Source organism: Fusarium vanettenii (genome assembly GCF_000151355.1).
Source record: "Fusarium vanettenii 77-13-4 chromosome 14 genomic scaffold NECHAsca_23_chr14_3_0, whole genome shotgun sequence".
In the NCBI taxonomy this organism is placed as follows: domain Eukaryota; kingdom Fungi; phylum Ascomycota; class Sordariomycetes; order Hypocreales; family Nectriaceae; genus Fusarium; species Fusarium vanettenii.
This window is the reverse complement of record NW_003315862.1, coordinates 250,122-269,669: the sequence shown is the minus strand read 5'-3', so window position 1 is coordinate 269,669 and position 19,548 is coordinate 250,122. Positions and strand designations below refer to the sequence as shown.

At 44.6% G+C, this 19,548-nt stretch overlaps 2 protein-coding genes across 2 annotated transcripts; one reads left to right on the top strand and one right to left on the bottom strand.

The window, feature by feature from the left end:
* Positions 1–909: 909 nt before the first annotated feature.
* NECHADRAFT_88481 (uncharacterized protein) lies at positions 910–2,667 on the bottom strand (the record flags this gene model as incomplete). Its single annotated transcript, XM_003044216.1, has 1 exon — positions 910–2,667. The coding sequence occupies one exon, from the start codon at positions 2,665–2,667 to the stop codon at positions 910–912; it is 1,758 nt and encodes a 585-aa protein (XP_003044262.1).
* Positions 2,668–3,985: 1,318 nt separating this feature from the next.
* On the top strand, positions 3,986–4,545 carry NECHADRAFT_88480 (uncharacterized protein; the record flags this gene model as incomplete). The annotated part of the gene is made up of 2 exons (XM_003044268.1): positions 3,986–3,995; positions 4,130–4,545. 2 exons carry the CDS (start codon positions 3,986–3,988, stop codon positions 4,543–4,545), a joined length of 426 nt encoding a protein of 141 aa, XP_003044314.1.
* Positions 4,546–19,548: the final 15,003 nt, after the last annotated feature.

Genomic DNA, 19,548 nt, shown 5'->3' with positions numbered 1-19,548 from the left:
TATAATTCTCGATACTTCAGTGAGTGACTTGCGGTCTTCGTCAATGGCGACCTAACCCTGTTAGCTGATCGTGCCCTTTCCGGCTTGCAGCGGGCAGACGAGGTGGTTGTCAAGTGTCAAAGGGAAATACTCAACGTATCCAATGATCATGTTCAAGATCTCAACCGGCAATTTGGAGATAATGTCCGCCATGATGGTTATGCAAACCTAGAATATCAATGCGCTTCCACTTTCCGAGGAGATAGCTACGCATCGATTGCCCTGTCAAGTTGAACAGTACTCATGCGTGGCCGTCAAGAAACAGTTCTTGCTTTTCAAAGGTAGAAAGGATAAGGAAAGAAAGAGAGTTTAAAAAAAAAAAAAGATTTTAAGGAGAAAAGACGAAATGGCAAAATGGCAAAATGGAAAGTATGCACAGGTATCGTAAATTGCGGGAGCCAAATCCTGCCACTGTAAGGTAAGACGGCCGTTTTCCACCCGTCGCGATGGTGGGCCCGTCAATGTTAAAATGGACGCGATTGCAGGGCTAAAAACGGGCGGGGAACTAGACACCCAATGCGGCTCGCACCACTTTGGGGCCTATAATATCTTTCCAAATGCAGTGTCCTATTACAGATCTATTGCGCAATGGACGCATGTAACTTTGGCTAGGGCTATTGACGTTCCCTGGTAGGTACCGAGAGCCAAAATGAGTTATCTTCAATACCTATTTGCATTATATGTCTTAGCATACACTCTCCATGCTAAGTACTCACACCACTACAAACTTTCTTTTTTCCATCTTCGCTACAAGCGGTTTGCCCGTCTTGCCTTAGGCCCATGTCGTCTGGCTCACTAGGATGGTACCAGCAACCCATTGACTAGAACTCTCTGACGCATTACCTATTTCCCAGACCTCCTGCGTGTCCGTCACTTTCGTCCTCCGTTGCGGGCCGCATAAGGAGGGATCGGCAAGAGGGCGTTTCTGTGAATGCTGGTAAAAGCAGTAAACTCATCACGACTGAAAGCCTCAAACGTCTTAGCCGTAAATACCTCGATAAACATAATGTAAGATGGAAGATTCCCTTCGACGATTGCTTGGCACAATTGTCCCGCTTGCCGTAGGAGTGCTACCAGCGGGTCGTTTGGGTTTCTTAACCGAGTCTTAAGGATTGACATGGAGTCTACTGAGAAACGCTGGCGTTGCGGAACTGCACAGAGAAGGGAATACGGGTTGATACCATGCTGGCCGCAGATGTCACATAATTCCAGCCACAGCTTCCCTTCCTCCCGAAATCGCCTTTTTCCAATTTTCCTCCTCCGCACTTGGTTCATGTAGCACCCAACGTAGTATGAACCCCGTGGGTCGATTTCGTAGGCTCTTGCGCCTCTCATGGCCACCTTTTCGTAAAGACGGGTCTGGCAGTATCGATAATGAAAGTCGCTAGCCGCTTTTCCCGCCTCGATGATGTTGCATAGTACTGGAATGCTTGTCTGCGACGATATTGAAGTCGAGCGGGCCGTTAACACAGCATCGCTGAGCACAAGTAACATGCTTTTCATCTCGGCACCCTCGTCAGAGATGGGTCTTGGCAATATGTCTACGTGGCGGATATGTTGGGGATGTACCCGGCTTAGCATCGCTGGGGCATTCCTACATGGCGCTTGTTGATCTATGACATACGCTTCAGTGTCGATTCTATGATTAGCAGGCACGTTGCCATGATTGACCGTTTCTAACGTCCTGTCGTCTGGGCTGCTAGGGTGGAGGAGAGGTAGATTAATACCACCACCGTCACTTAGCACGTCTGCACTTCCTGAAAGTGCCGAGTCAGGCGCAGGGCCGGGTGTCGTATCAGCAATGCCGTTGTCCAGGTCCGACCCCGGCGGTGACGCGTTGGGATCTGGATATCCATCGCCCCAGGCATCGTCAAAGTGTGAGGAATGAATTTCCTGTTCCCTTTCTAGTAGACCAAGGACGTGTCTATCGGCAGCTTCGAATGCGCGCTCATCAGGGTCTAATTTTTGGCAGCCGAGTTCAACCAGCAGCCGAGCTCGGAAGTGTGGAAGCCCCTCCTCGATAAGATCGTTGGATGCATGCGGCAAGCCGTTCGCGACTAGCCGGATACCCAGTAGCATGATTACCCCAGTATCTTCCGTATCGAAGCAACTGGGTCTGGGCCACTCTGGGAGGCTAGGTTTCTGTAGCGCCCCGCCGCTGTCGTACCAATGAGTGCAGTCAGGATAAACAACCGCAAAGCCCCAGCTAGATGCAAACTGAACGGGGACTACCCAGCTTTTCTCGCGGTCAAGAGTATGGAAAAAGGAATCAAAATCTTCGTACGGCGTGACCGGAGCGATCGTCAACGCGGTGTTCGAGTTTCGAAGTAATCCAAGATACAAGTGGATGTCAGTAGCCGAAATCTCTCCTGTCTGTGCCAAACATCTTCTCGCCTCCGTCACTACATCGTCTGAGATATGGACTAGTTCTTGGAGCCTAGTAGCGTAGTCCCTCCACGCATCATTCTGTCGCAGAAGGTGATTGCACGCAGTCATGGTCTGGTCGAGAGGGCTCCAATTAGGCCAATATCTTCGGAGTGCCTCCACCACCTTCTGATACTTTAACAAGTCTTTGGATGACAGAGGATGCGATGAGACTTCACTCAGCACATCATCCAGAACATTCATCTTTGCTGTCTGGAGGCAAATGAGGGGGCATGTCCAACCTAAAAGCACTTACTAGGGTAGAAAATAAACCTTTCAAAGTGGCAGATATGGCTCGTAGTTGTATGATTCGAGACCAAGCCCGTAGGCCAGTTATATCAGGCACTAAATGGACGACAGTAGCCAAAACTTGCCGTTAAGTTATTGAAAATTCGGCCATGGCAGGATCCATGACCCGAGATCGCCTAAATTAGCCGGCCCGTACGTTGACTTTTGCCGGCGGGTAGTTTGTTCATTCTTCTCTATGTTGTATAATCCTACGGCTGACACCTTTTTACAGCCCTCTTTCTATTGATGCCCCTATGAGAAGCGAATGAATGGGTTTCCTTTTGTCTAGAAAAGGAGCTCAGTGTAAACCACTTCACGTGAAACTCTTGATAAAGTAAAGACTACGGTGGCAACAGACACCGATGGCATACCTAGTCTCTGCAATACAATTGATATATTCTCTTATTTCCATATCCACGAATCGGCCTGACTGCCGTTCGTTTAGCATTTGATCGGGCGTCCCGAGTGCTTCTGCGGCCCTCGGAGATGGTTGTCTCATTGTTATCTACCGGTAGACTGAAAGCTTCTCGTACCATTCGAATAACAGATTTCTTAATTTCTTAATATTTTACATCCGCAAGTAACCAAAACACTTCTTTGGCTGTCCGTTGTCCGAAGACGTGTCACCCACATCATTCTAATTTTAGCCTATAGGTAGAAACTCTAGGGACTGTAGTCTTTTAAATGAGTCACGGATCATCCCTACCTTTTGTACGTCGCCTTGGCAGCATAATGCGGGAGTATCTTTGAGGATATGGAAATGGTCGAAAATGGCACCTCGTTGTTAAGGTCCCTCAAGAGCTGCGTGCATGAGTCGTCCGTTCTTTCCCATATTGTGCGAGATGCTAGATCTAGTGGTCTCAATTCCGCTTTGGCAGTAAATGGCCCATTCATCGTGCAAAAGACAAACACGGGCAAGTTATAGCCGCTGAACCGTAGTTTCGTGCCAAGCAGCTTAAACTTGCCTCCGGGCGGCAGTCTGCCGTCGCACACATACTCGCAGTGGACAGCATGAATGTAAATAGTTTCTGACCTGACTGAAAAAGTGAACATTGACCCGCAGGATCCCATCTCTCGTGAATTAGGCCGCTTTCACTGCCGAGACGTTTCGGGCGCAGGGCCTTACCTCCATTATTGTCTAAATTAAGCAGAAGGCTCGGCTTTAAAAACGAAGTACTCCGCCTGTCAGTCTCACCTCCGCCAAAGTACCTTCTCGCGCTTCAAGGATACCACCATGGCTCGTCGTAAGTCCTACCTCAATTTCTATCAATAGCCGGTGAGTCACACTGACAGGCGGCCAATGAAGAGATGAGCATACATTCGACATTCATTGTATGGCGACTACTACGACTTTTTGACACCTTCGCCATTTTCTCAGGATGGCTAGGAACCATCTCGCTTGGGCTCATGGTGTTCGAAGTATCCAAAACCGATAACTTAGGAAGTCAATTCGACATAGCAACCGTCTTGTTGACGCTTGCTACTATCGCCGCAATCGCCAACATTGCGGTTATTACCATGCTCAAGTTTGCGTTTGAAAATCATGGTTTCCAGCCTAAAAGAATCGACTTCCTATTTCTTTTGTCTCCGTTGGTCCTTCTGGATTTAATCATTGTCAGTGTTCTAACCGGCCTTTTTCTCTTGTTCAATTCCATTCTACCCAGCTGGTTTGGTGCCATTGCCGGTGCTCAACTCGTGTTTTTCTTAGTCTTCATGTTGACCGTGTCCGTACTGGTATGGAAAAGAGTCAGGGTACCTAATGAAACAGATGATGGGAAAACAAGTCAGGATTAGTATGGTTATTCAAAGCCCGTGTTTCCCATGCGATATCCTGCACACGATGCCTAGTCAACCGTTGTGAAGAGGTACCTTAGGAAGATCTTAGTTCATTTAGTTACCAAAAATTAGAAAAATCGTAGCATAATAAGCCGAATCATGTTATGCCTGCGCCAAAGTTCCCATAGAGGAGATTCATGCTGGAAACATTGCCCCAACAAGGATACCATGACCCGATCGTAGTGATATCAGCACATGAATTCCAAACATCTAAAACTTCGTGTAACCAATCCCATCTACTTGGGCCCCAGCTTGATGCACCATCTAGACCAGAACCATCATGCTATGCTTCTAAAGGCCACCATTCAGATATTGTTCCTCCATGGCGAGTCATTGAATCGGTCGTGATTGTTGTGCTACCTCTGACAGGTCTCATTCCTCGCACGGTCGAGGCTCGCCGCCCACCCTCTTGTATTGCAGACGTGAAGCTAGTGTCCCGAACCAATGTACAACTTCAATCGAGGTCCATAGTGTCCATGTTCTATGTTTACCACAACTGGAAACGTTTGGTCAATCCTCAGGATCCAGCATAGTCTCAGCAGGCCGCTGAAGTGGCGATATTTAGAGGTCGAGTCATGTACAATGTGAAGCTCATTCAGGCTACAGTATCCCGTTTTAGACGACAGTTAACACACCGCTGTTACCCGCCATCCAGCCATAGACCGCTAATCTTATTCTCTGAGTTATGGCGTATGACATTCATGAGACCAAAATTTACCTAGTTTAAGTATTATAAACAGCCAGGCCTGCTGATAGAAAGAAACTTGGCTTGTTTACACGATCTTGACGCGCGTCGTCCATAGGCGCGTAAGCCCTCGGGAAGTAGCGACACTAGAACTAAATCAGCCACCACAAAACGAATGCACATGATGTTGATACACAACGCTATGCTTTTTTACACCTAAACGTCTGATATCGCCCTCTTTCCGCTCATGTTCTTATTTGGAGTGTGTATAACATCGACCCTGTTACCCAATAAACCAAAGTGGTGCGCTTCGGTGAGGGTCCCTTCTTTGCCATGGGGAACGAAAGCATTCACGTCCGTTTTGGTCCGGCTGATCTATCAGCTCTCAGGGCAATAAGCCAATAATGAAACTCAGAAGAATGTAAAATATCGTGTATACACTCAACGGGAGAAAATGGCCCTGGCCACCAAAGCCTAAGTATGAGCTAATGTGTGCATGCATCTAAGTTGGCCTCTCCACCCAAACGGGATCTGTAGAAATAGGTCTCTAGAAAATACCGAGGCCAGTATAGGGATCTAAAATAAAACAAAAGTAACGTAAAACGCGAATTGGCCTTGGTCAAAGCCAATACAGGATTTCTCAGAATCAATGTCACTCGTAACATATAAAGGTGAGGAAACGTTCATCCGTCGAATAACACTCTGGACCTTGCTCAACATCTATACTCATATACCAGCCCTACATCTCCAGGGTTACACATCAGCGGCGGCACTGTCATACATGAATACCCATATCCGTAATATGAAGTTAATTGCGCTTTTATGTAGCATGCTACTTGCTGCAAACACTGCTGCTTTTCCAATAAACATGCGTGAACGAAACCTACAAGCGAGTCAACGCAACGGCACGGAGAGAGCAATCATGTTTATGCACGAGACCCAATTCCAAAAAACATTCCGCAGAGATCTTTGAGAGCATTTCCTGTATACTAAGCGACTATGAACACTGACCAATTCTCTGGACAAATACTTTCGGCTGCTATATTTTAGCGCTGGCCCTTCGCCAGCGAAGAATTCTCTTCAGATGGATTATCATATGGGCTGACGAGGAGCCGAAAGGCTCGTCAGAGTAATCAGATCCGCAGAATTTAATGTGGTTCATTCAGTTTTTACTTAAGATCGTTCATCCCAAGTAGACCGTGCTGTACCTAGAAACTTCCTGATATGGTAGGTGCCGGTAACTAAACGTCATATGATTTCACTGGTTTCGAAAGTTATCCTCCGCACCTCACATCAAGCCCGGGCTCTGAGTTTAATGTCTTCCAGACTAGAAGCAAATGGAGCCGGGTCGGTGTTTCCAACGCTGGATCTGATCTTGCATAAGCTCCCGAACGAAGCCGTGCCTTGTTTCAATCTTGCCCAAGATTCACGTGGCGGCCCATTCCACCAAGCAGTAATGTTGTATGCTTCGCCAACGTGATCATCGATTCCACAACCCATTCCCTCTTCTCCCAGTCGCAATTTCCAAATGCTAAAGCGATCCCCAAATTCATCAATCAATTCCTGAACAGCTCCAGCCATTTCCCGAATCGTATCTTGTGTTTCATAATCGCTGCCATTTAGAGCTCCTTTCGCCCAAATCTCCACCTTCAAGCTCTTGATGTTTGTGAATTGAAGCGAACGGCGCAGATATTGGGCTATTTCTGAGCCATGCATTCGGCGCCGATCGACTCGAATGATGACCCTTCGAACAAGCTCTTCAACAGGGACGACATCGTCCCATCGTCCAAGTGGATCAGCTAGAAACTTTCCGATCCAATCCGCTGAAACGACGAACTCTGTCCGTTGGTAGAAGCAGACCTGCGTATTTGGATATAATATATCGATATCAACTGTGCTATCTGGATATATCGATATTAATATATATCGATATCGATATAACTCTCTGCCTCTTAAATGGATATCCAGATTGATATCTACCTAAATACCGCTCTCTGATTGGCTGAAAAGATCTTATAAATTGATTAGATGATGAAAAGGCTTCTGTCGCATATCACCACTAGGTTCGTGCGACTAGATATGAAACACGGGGCGTACCTTGGGGTTACGTATCCGGTTTCACATCTGGCCTATCGCATAATCCTAACATAAGCTCAAATAGCTATCCCCGAACACATGGCTGTTTGATTTCTTTTATTCTTTAGATAACTCTCATCAATTGACTGGTGCCATTAATAATCCCTATGGAGCCAACTATCTGACAACTTCTCTCAATTTCAATATCAGCACCACTATCTCAATACTCATTCAAACGGCCCTAGGTATTCTAGCACAATTTGCTTATCTAGGTGATTTATTGACCATAGCATCATCTCAGACCACCGCCGCCTCTACGCCCTCGATTTCGGACCAGCCCATTACTGGGACGTCTCTAGACTTTTTCCTCTTCTTCAAAGCAACGTATCCTAATGAGGACACCCAGAACACCACCGGCGGGTTACATAAGCGCAAATCCAGGGGTATAGTAATATATCGATATCTCCATTGCCCTGCCGATAAGCCCTGGGCGAATCAGAAGCGGGACAACGCATGGCATCACGCCCGGCGGTGCCATGCCGATATTATCTCTTCCCTCGATCGCACGCTCATTAGGGGCAGTTCTGATATTCTAGATGATGAAAGGGAAGCCAAAAGTCCTCGGATTAATGCTTTCTTTCCCTCTCGTTACTCGGATGTCTCTCTCCGCCGTATGTTCGACCGCGATCGGTATTTAGATGCAATAATCAGCCTAATCACACGTCGCCGGCTTACCTTCTCAGTAATTAACTGGGATGAGATGCAAGAGATTATGCTAGCAGCTAATCCTGCTATAGAGGACCTTTTAGTGACCAACCGAAGTGCTCTAATGCGACTAATTAATGCCACATATGAGTTATATTCTTCTCAGCTCATGGCAACTCTTGAAGCTTCCATCTCAAAGATCCATATCCTCTCTGATCTCTGGATATCGCCCCATCGCCATGGGATACTCGCCATCTCTGCGCGATGGGTTGATCAGGATTATCAGCCACGAAGGGCACTACTAGCAATGCCAGAATGTCGCTATAGCCATAGTGGTGAAACCCAGGCATCTCTAATCATCGATACACTGGCAAAGTACGGCATTGCTTCTAAAGTGGGCTACCATATAGGGGATAATGCCACTTCAAATAATACCTGCTTATCTTATCTCTCACGGCGGTTACGGGAAGACTATGGGGTACGATAGCCCTTCCCTTATCTCTGGATTAGGATTAATTGGTTGCTAGTTGACGTTTGATCCCTCTAAGCGCCGTATCCGCTGTTGTTGAATTGCGCAGTGATGCTGGGTGTGATTGATAAAATCAAGGTTATTGTTATTATTATCATGGTGAGAGCTCCCTAGGGGTTTATATCCCATGCGATTCCATCTAGGACTTTCAACTTTCAATCTAGGACTTTGTGATGTGACCCTGAAGTGAGGGGGAAGCTCCCAATTATTCCAACATCCGCTGCGTCGCCCACATTATTAACCTATCCCTTCAAGCATTTCTTCTCGCGTCTTCCGAAGAGGCACTAATCGCCGCTCTTGATGCCACCGATAATACCTCAAACGATCAGTTGTTTACACAGTTCTACGACACCTTGCACGACGCTAGACAGACAACAAGAACAGATAAGGCCCATCAGAGAAGAAGAGCTTCGCGAAGAGGCAATCGTATATTTGAGAACTTCACTAGATGGCAGCATATCGCGCCCCTACGGAAAGTACACAACATCGCGGTCTAGATACGTAAATCTACGCTTCATTCGGCTATATGGGATAATAAAATAAAGCTCCGACTAGGCATAGATAATGCCACACGCTGGAATTCATAGTATCGATTATTAGATAATTTTCTGCGGTATCAATCCCGTATAAAACAGTTCCTAATTGACCATAATAGAGAGCTTCAAGACGATATCCTACTAGCTTCAGAGTGGGAGTTTATTGAACAGACGCATCGTTTCCTACAGCCGTTTGCCTCAGCTACGTTATTAGCCGAAGGGGCGCGATCTACACTCTCCCAATCACTCTCGATAATAGATGTTTTATTGCGACAGTACGAGAAGTATAAGGTCAGTGGCGATGTTTTTTCTTTTATCTAATTGATCGGCTAACTAATTGTCTTATTTAGGAGCTTTATAGTTCAAAGGAAAAGCATAATCCCCACATAGTACACTGCATCGATATGGGCTGGTTTGTACTTAATAAGTACTACACCTTATCAGACCAGACACCTATGTATGCCGCCGCACTCCTTCTCGATCCCTCGAAACGAAGAAAATACATTAAGCGGAATTAGCAAGAATCCTGGCACGCGCCTGCTATTGCTGCTGCCCAGCAAATTTAGCTAGATAAATATAATGCCGCGCCAATCCCAGAATCCTTGCGGGTGCCTCTAGATGTGTCCTCTTCATCTAGGAGGCAGCACAACGAGCTAGATGAGTTATTGAGCGATATTGCTGTTACTGGCCCTATCTTAGACGACGCCGATGACTTCGAAACCTTTATTGATGCACCACAGACCCGGATAACTAGCTCTCCTCTCCAGTAGTGGCTACATCGAGATCAAAGGAAAGCATATCCGCGGTTATCCCGCATAGCAATTGATACCCTCTCAATCCCTCCTGAATCATCTGATATTAAGTCTCACTTCTCATCGGCGCGGCGTACGCTATCATGGGATAGAGAGAGCATGACCTGCGAGAACCTGGCGAAGGTTGAGTGTGTGGGGCAACTGGATGCGCGAGGGTATCATTGTACCCAAGTCTCACGGTGGCAGGGGCGTTATTTCCAGCGTTGCTGTTGAATTTAGCGTTGAAACAGAGGCAGAGGACTTTCTAGATTAGGGTACTTTCTTGTTCTTTCTTCTAGCCTACAAGAATTATATGTGGTTTATCTAGATATCAACCTTGCTAAAGTGGCTATGTGGCTGTATGGATATCTACCTGGATATATCGATATCCAGATAATTTCTCCCACTTATCTGGATATCGATATAAGGGCCAGAATTTCGGTGGATATCGATATACGCAGGTCTGGGTAGAAGAAATGTCGAGCTTCTTGAATCAACCGCCTTTCCAGTGTGCCGTGTCCAATGTGCTGATCGAGCAATTTAAAGAAGTAGAGACATTCAAAATGGTCGACTTCGTATAAATTAGATAAAAATCATCCAAAAACAACCCGTCACATTCCTCAAAGAGCTCCTCCCACTTTTTAGAGCGGGCCTCTTCTGGCAAAGCTGCAAAAGCTGCAACAGATGGTTGATCGAGAAACTCTAGAATTGCCTCATAGATTAGAGAGCGTGCTTCGAGTTCTCGAGATTGGAGCATCCTCATCTCCTAGAGTTTCAATACCTTCTTAGCCATGACTTCAAAACTTCATTGAATGGGAGTCTATGCTTTAAATGGTTTTAGTTACTCACTTCTTCAGTATTTTGAAGTCGTACGATAACGTTTCTCAAATCAACATCGCGGTCTTGCCCTTTCGATTCATCGTTCATTGTCGCAAATGTAGAGCGGTCGACCGCTGAAAGAAGAACCGTCGAGGCTTGCGATTCAATAGTCGAAGTCTTGGGGTAATGATTCAACAGCCTATAGGAAACCTGGTTTGCAAGCGGGGTGCTTTTGTGATGCGGAACAATGTGGCAGTAGGGTATATTAAATACGCACAAGAAATCAACTATATGACCCTTTTCGGCAGCCCGGTGTTAGGATGAGCCTGTATTGGCCAGACTGTCATAAGTCCTAAAATCACCTAAGGTTGGTTGCCGCTGCTCCCTAACTCTGGATACGTCCGGCCACGCCAACTCGACATCGGCCGAGGATAGTCAGCCAGTGCCGTGGTGTAAGCGAGCTTTTCAGGACGCCCGTATCGCCCAGCACAGGCTCATTTATCTAAAGCTAGCTGTATGTATATTCAAAAGGTTGAGTATATCTATGATGAGTGGAGGAGCCTGGATTGACCTTTGAGTTCGGAAAGGATGAGAATCCAGATTTTGACACACAACATATAAACCACAGCGATACATGGAGTAAAAGGTACAACTGAATGTATGTACATATCAGGAACATCAATTCAATTCAAGTTAATCAAGTTCACGGACGGTGTGGACCAAGTACCGGTAATCGAGTGACACCCCCGAGCTTGACCTGCTGTTGGAAATCCGAGGATCCCCCTTCCCTTCAGGATTCAGACTAGCAGTCTGAAAGTCCTAGATTGAGAATTCAAAGTCCTAGATGGAATCATTTGGAGACATAACCCTGAGAAGAACTCTCATCTCAACAATAATAATCAAGTTCAATCAATACCTGCACTCAGCACCCCTACGTAATATTTCCAACAACATTTCCAACACTTGCTTGAATTTAAATCAGCGCTGGGATGGACCGGTGGAGCTCCCAATACGGACCTTCCGATCAATAGTGTAGCGAACAGTCTCTCTCGCCGGAAACATTTACCTTATGTGCATGTAATATCGAAGACTATATGTACCCATTACGTCCCCGCCGAAGCCGACGACCTCGCCCACAGTGATCGCTTGATGGCCTAGCCAATTCCGTAAGTACTGTATTTCATCTATCATCTCAGGGCTTAAGCTGTACCTTGGCTAGATTACTGTCAACTTTGCGGCACTAAACGTCCGCTCAGGGTCGACAGATATAGCAGTAATCGTCAAGATGTCGAGGGCAAACTTGCTCAGACGTGGATGTTCTTCTTGGCGATTTTTCCACCATATAGTTCAATCGCGCCTGAAAAGATCGGCTGAGTGTAGTTGTGCGTCTGTGAGTATCCCACGGCCTCCCTCTTCTCGTGTCTCCGAAAGCGTTGACCCTCCGCTAAAGCCCAGCCATGGGAGGTATTTGGTTGAGCCAGGAATCAACATGGCAGCGGCGACACCCTCGTTCGAATGGCCGGCAGTGTTGACCAGGCTGACCCCGGCCCAGCTACATACCTGCCACCCCTGACGGATTGTAGGTACTCTTTGTAAAGGTGGAGGGGGTCGGTGAGTACGATCACGTTGCGGGAGCACGGATACCGGCAAAGAACTTAATCCATCGGTTCTTTCTCGTTATTTTTTCGACCGTCCGTCTAATGGGTCAGCACTGGACGAGCCAGCGACTCAACGTAGATGTAATAAGCGTTTGACAATCGACCGCATTGGCATCCTCCTATACTCTGCATCCCAGGCAGCACGTAGACCGCCCAAAAGATGCCGTCAGTTAGGTGCTAGCATAGCACTAGATCCCCGCATAAACGGCTGATATGATGCTTGTAGACTACCGATAAGATACCGTCCTATTCGGGCTGCGCTATTACCGCGCAGTCGATCGGTAAACCCCCCTTTTTCGCTATATCGTCGCTACGTCTAAAGTTACACGCCTTTACCTTAATTGAGCTAAGCACTAATAGATCCCGTATTGAAAATACCAAGTAATCCTACCAGCCGGCCAATATCCCTCTTTTATACCTTTAATCTATACCTCGTTATATATAGAATAGCTATTTCTTATTCGCGGCGATTTTAAAGTTTCTATATGTTCTCATTAACTCCGTTATCGCGATAAATAACATAAGGGCCCTAGATACTATACCTTCCTATGATCCTTTTATTGCCATAAGAACTTATCTATATAATTACAGAGCTATGCTCGCTCGGTGGCTAAGCCTTGCTTTCCTACTTATGCCGCCGCCTTTGCGAAATCTATATCCCTATCCTCTACCGAAACGACGTTAAGAACTATCGATCTTCCTCTATCTTCCACGCCATTATTCATAGCCGCGATAAGCGTGATACCTTAGTAATCTTAGCGGCCACTAAGGCGAATAGGGCAGACTTTAAATGCTACTAGGATGCCCGCAAATATTACCCTCTATCCCTATATTATCTCAACGCGACCCTCTATTCCCCTCTGCGCTTAGTAGCTAGGAGGGGACGCGACGATATTATGTCTTTTCTCCTCGATTATGGCCTTCCGCCCGATAGCCCGGGGGATATAGATACCTCTAAGAAAATACCGCTTATAGAAGCGATCATAAGCTATTAAGAGTTAATAGCGATTCTGCTCGTCCGGCGCGGTGCCTCTATAGGTCTCTGCCCTCTAAACCTCGAAGCCTTTAAGGCGGCAATATAAGGAGACCTAGTATATCTCGTGAGAGTTATCATTAAACGGGAGGATCTAGACGTCAACGCTGAGGTTAGCTATAGATATATACTACTAGTTCTAGCTATTTGCTATAGAAGGGAACAAATAATCCGCGCTCTGCTGAGCATAGGAGCCCAGGCGATGCTAGCGATAAGGCAGTTCTACTGAAACCACGCCTTTATCTCTATTCTATGGATACTTAACTCTAGTTCTATGCTTATAAGCGAGACCCTAAGTATTAACGATATTCTCAAGCTCGCCGCTCTAATTACTACGCAATAAGCATCGCTAGTCTATAAAAACTAGTAAGTCCTTGCGCTAGAAAGATTCTTAGAATTACTTAATAAGATTAGGCCCTGGGATTATAGTAGCTCTATCCGTTCCGCTAGGCAACCAGCTTGCTTTCTTAATGCTCTTCTATAGATAGTCCTTTCGATTAACTATATAAATAAATATCTTGCTATACTACTTCTAAGGAAGGGTACTAAGATCCATAGTGGAGTCTTTTCCTAGCTATTAGAAATACTAAACTCGCCGATTTTTAATAAGGATAAAGTATAGTACTTACATCGATACCGCGGATTATTGTATTACTTTGACTTTATATACTCCTACCTTTTATTCTCCTTAGCTTAGTTAAGATAGTCAGTAGGAGATAACTTCCTTAAGTATATGCCTAATAACGCTGTGCTACTTGTATGGGAGCTTAAGCAACGCGGTATACTATTAATAGCTAGCGGCCTTAAAGCAATAAGCCATTAGAAGTTAGAAAATAAATAGTTAATAGAAATAAAAAAAATTAAAAATAAAAATAAAAATAAATAAATAAATAAATAATAAATAACTAAATAAAAATAAATAAATAAATAAACTATTAATATTATCCTAGTATTATTCTACTAACCCCCTATAACTACTCCTCTAAGGATCGGTATATCATAGTTCCTACTTTACGCTAATGCAGATTAAGATAACGAATAAGAGTCTATCATTATTATTAAAGGGAGTTAAGTGCTTTACTATCTTATATATAAGTAGGTTACGCTTCTTTCCGGCTAATAAGGTTAACCTGTTTTTCGTTTATAAGAAACCCGCTATTCTTATTTTATTACTTACGCCCTGGGGTTTTATATCTAATATAAAATCTGCCGTAGGCTAATAGTATTGTCGTTATCTATACCCTAGTCTGCTTATCGATATAAAGCATTACCTAATAGGTTAAAATACAATTAGCTTTTATCTACTTTTTTTCGTTAATATAATCATTCGAGTATACCTCTATGGTGCTATAGACGTTAACCAGTCGTCCTAGATTTAATGCCTCTTTATAATACTTCTCGCGGTTAATAGAGACTAAGGAAGGTGCATTTTGAGTGCATGGAATAATATCCGTCGATGTATCTAATTCCGAATCTGGGATCTCTATCTCTACCTCTAACGATACCTCTTCGGCGGTGTTAGATATTTTATAGCTCGATATAGCATGACGCCTCGAGCCTGTAGCCTGGTACCGCGGGGCTTTTGGCCTTCTTTTCTTATAAATTCGGCTTCTGCGACCCCTTAGACCCCTAAGCTATCTTTCGGGGCTACTAGGACTATTTTTCTTGCCTTTAGTTCGAGCTAATAGATTCATTTTAGATATCTGCGACTTAGGTTGCGACGAGCTATATATGTTATTTTTAGATCTATCTAGAGAGTAGATAGAAGTAGATCTAGACTAGATAGATACCTAATTATCTTAAATAAATAGGTCAACTAAATAATTTATAAAAAGATAGAGGGGAAAAAGTAATAGATCTATAAGATAGGAGATAAAGAGGATTAACTTTGTTATTTATAAATGAGACGGGCGGTTCGCCTTTTTAAACGCATCTCATCGTTTTAATAAGACTATGCTTAGATGCATCAGGAAACCAGCGGAAGAATAGGTTCGCCGCTTTGCTCCGGGAATGCAACCTATCTTCCCGTAGGCTCCGCTATATCACGCATGGCAATAACCCTAGAATGCTTGATAAAGAGAATGAGGCATACCTAAACACGGGCCCTCGGAAGTAATTAACTCCATAAATAACTAGCCTCATAGATTTATTTAAACTTTACTATCTTAATACATTAACCCTATAACTACCCTACGCTTTAGATAGTTAATAGCTAGGGAGTCGGCCTTAATCGCCGTCAGCTAATTAATATGCCACAACGGGGGAGAATTTCTTTCCCGTCGGAACATTATTAATTAGATAGGACCGGCAGGCCCGCTAAATCAGCAGTATTTTCACCGCTATAGATCGCCTCGCTCATATATTAATTACCACGCAAGCTACTACGCAGACTTAAGCTTAAGATATCTAGACTTTTTAAGTATTTCTACCTTTTTACTTTATTATATATATTTAGGAGTCTAGCTCATAGCCGCGCTTAGCGGGACTACATATTATTAGCACTCCTCATATATATAGGTACTAATAATACTACCTCATTTACCTCGCTTACCTCTATCTTCTTATTTCATAGAACCCTATCTTTCCCCTCTCTCTCCCCCCCCCTCCCCCCTTTCCTCCTCTATTACTCTCTAGGCTTATAGCCCCAGAGATGCTTACGCTTTATAGCCTACTAACGAGCCATAGCCTCTACCTTAATAGCCCATCGCGATATATTTACGCCATGCCTTAATCCTGCTTCGGATATTAGCTCGTCTATAGACCACTTCTTAAGAGGCTCGAGCTCGAATAGGTCGCTATTTAAGTCGGTAAATCAGTATTGGGAACCCTGGTCCAGAGGCATCACAAGCCTCTAAGGGGCATCTATAGACATTACGGAGAGCATATTAGCCCCGCTATTAATAATGCTAAAGTTCTAAGCGCGCCGGCTATTATGAGTATCCTTATATGGTCGGATAAATAATTAGCCCTCGTAATCCTAGATAAGGTTAGATACTACGGCCGCATCTCTGCCATTAAGCGAGCCGGTACTAACCAAGAGGTTAAAAATAGTCGGGAGGATAGATAAAGAGGTAGCGAGGGTATTATATTATACCCGGGGAATACGGGGGTATCTAAAGGTAATAGGCACGCGGAAGTTACTAATATAGCCATTCTGGTAGGTCCCTATCTTAGAGGCGACGTCTTCCCTAAATGCTTAGCCATAGTCTCCGACGAATACGAATAGCATCTCGTTAGCGATGCCGTAATTATTAAAGGTCTATAATAGCTCGCCTAGCTACTTATCGGTGAATCGCATAGCATTTAGATAGCTATTAAAATCGCCGTGCTATACTATCGTCCCGTGCGTATTAATATACCCCATAGACTAGAAGGCCCTCGGTACTCCCTAGGGGTGATAGGTAGTACTAGTAAAGTGGGAGAGGAATATGCGCCTGCGTTATTCCTATGCTTTCTCGATATAATCGCGAATATGAGGTCTTAGCGTCGTCTCGGGATATCTAAAGTAGTTAATCTTCTCTAAGACGGCGCTGCCTTTAGCGTCCTACTTAAGCCGCTTCCTAGTAACGATATGGTCAAAGCTAATCTTACTATCGAATTTGTCCTGTCGGTCGTACCCGTTAGTCATAGATTAGAAGAATATAGAGAGCTATTACTACTCTAAGAAGTCGTCTATTAACCTGTTCTCCTTGAGTTAGTTAAAGAGGTTTAGGATCTAGGGTATATAAGGCTAGTAGCTCTGCGCCTTAGACTCTTTAAAGTTATCGACCGGCAAAGGCTAGACCCCGCAGAGGATAGCGGCTATGCTCTTAAGGGAGAGAGAGGCCATCATTAAGGCGCCGACTATGTTAATACCGCCGAATCTATGCTGCGTTATGTCGTTCTACTCCGGAGTAGGTACCTAACCGAAATGTATGCCGTCCCCTCTCCTCTAGCGTCTAGACTTGCCCGTAATCCTTTTAGCGATCAGGTATAGATAGGAAAGCCTTATATTAACTTCGTCATCGTCGTCTTTACTCCCGTGAGATCTCGCGATTATCCGATAAATATCAGAGCCCTGCTGCAGAGAAAAGAGCTCCTCGCGGTAGCTCTCCAGCATAACGAGCACGACGTGCCTAATTCTAATAAATCCGCCGGCAAATATAGGCTTTAGCGTGCTTAGGACGTCGCTATTATAGTTCGTGATCTTAAGCGGATCACCGATAGGGTTATAGAATTTGCTATCATATCATTCGTCGTGGCAACTACGGCCATTACCGCCGCTAGTCTCTTTAGCACTTTCCTACGTCGAGTTCTTCGCGGACTACTTAGAAAAGCCAGGGGGCGATACTTTTGGCAGCTATGGAGGGCGGTGCTGTCGATATTGCCGCGCACCGCCGCTATTACTTCCTAGCGCCTACCCTCTAAAACCTTCTCGGGGGCTTTCCTACCTCGACTCTTCTACAAGGTGCGGGAAAGGCTATAGGTTTCTGTCTCGCGTAGCCTGCGTATCGCTATAGCTATTCGCCGCTGACCTGAGGCCCTCGAGTATTACCACGGGGAGCGTCTCTGCTATTATAGAGTACGGCGATAATAAATAATAGATAGCCGTTAGCGTTAAATATGCTAAGACGGACTAAACCCAGTAGCTTCCTTTATGAGAAGCACCCCTCTAACCGCCTCTGCGGTTAAAAGTTAAGCGTCTTAGTGCTATATGGAAACTATCGTCGCGGCTGGATTTGCAGTCTAGATTGTCTAATTAAGGTGACCTTCTAACATAGCGAGAATAAGAGGGGATTCCTATGCTATTAAAGACTTATAAGACTTAATAGGCGTTAGCTTTAGCTTAGGTAACGTATGATATGAGAGGTAGGAAAATAGGTACTACTTACTGCTCGATATGGGCATGCTAGTTATGGGCACGCTAGTTATGGCTAATAGCGCGCTAGCGGTTCTATACGCGCTTTCCCCGGCAAACTAGGACACGATGATAACAAGAAGGCCAGATGCGAGGATAGCGTCTATCTCGTTAAGTAAGATCCTAAGGCCATCTTTATCATAGGCATATCTTTAGGCGTCCTTCTATTTGAATTTGCTGCTAGTCTTATAGAAGAAGCTAAGTTGCGAGGATGCAGCACCTAAGAGAATAAGGCTAGTTGTCTAGGTATTAATAGATAATAGCCAAAGTAGGTTTATGAAGAACGTATGAAAATAGATATCTAGTGAAGCGACCTAGCTTCGCAATAGCCGCCCTGCTGCGGCGTATTATAAGACGTGATAATCTAATAATCGCGATATCGGGCAAGAGTAGCGAGGGTAAGAAGAGGCTAAAGTCAATTATCGGCATAGTCTAAGCATAGATAGATAAATGAATCGACTTAGTTAGAACTAAGGATATAATAATAACGGAGAAGCAAAATGATATGAATTTTATATATATCTTAAGAAAGTTACCTTACTTTAGGGTGCGTGCGATGTATTAAATATGGCAAAGGACGATCTAGTTAGTCGGTGGAATACTAGGTAGATTAATAGTACTATCAAAAGGGAGAAAATAGGGAAGAATAGTTTAAACGGTAAGAAAACCAGAGCTTTTATACCGGGGCCATAAGGGTAAATAAACGACCATATTACAAATAGCTAAAACTCGATATTATTTAAAAGCGTAATATAATTAGGGTATAGATAGGGCCTAATGGGTAGGTTCTAGGCACGGTAGATTATTCTGGCTAATTACTTATTATACCTCGTGCTTATATGGGTTATTTGAGGATTATATAAGTCTTAGGGAGGCTCTATAAGGAAGAGATCTAATTTTGCCTACGCACGGTAGTAGAAGGGCTATAAATAGATATTATAGCACGCTGTTAGGCGGATAGGAGAAGACAAATCTTAACCGTTTTAGTCGATTAGGAAGACTTATAGCTAAATAGATACCGCAATATTAGAAACCTTCCCCCTATCGGTGAATATATGCCTTATCCTCATATACGGCTAGTTCTGGCTTTTAAGTCTCCCGCGTAATAGTTCAAGTTATTACCCTACTGCTTATCTAATCTCTCACCCTATTATAGTAAGTGCGTGATTAGCTACCCGTTTCGGTAACCGGGAGGCTAATATCGTTAGTATCCTTCTTAACTTTAAAATAGG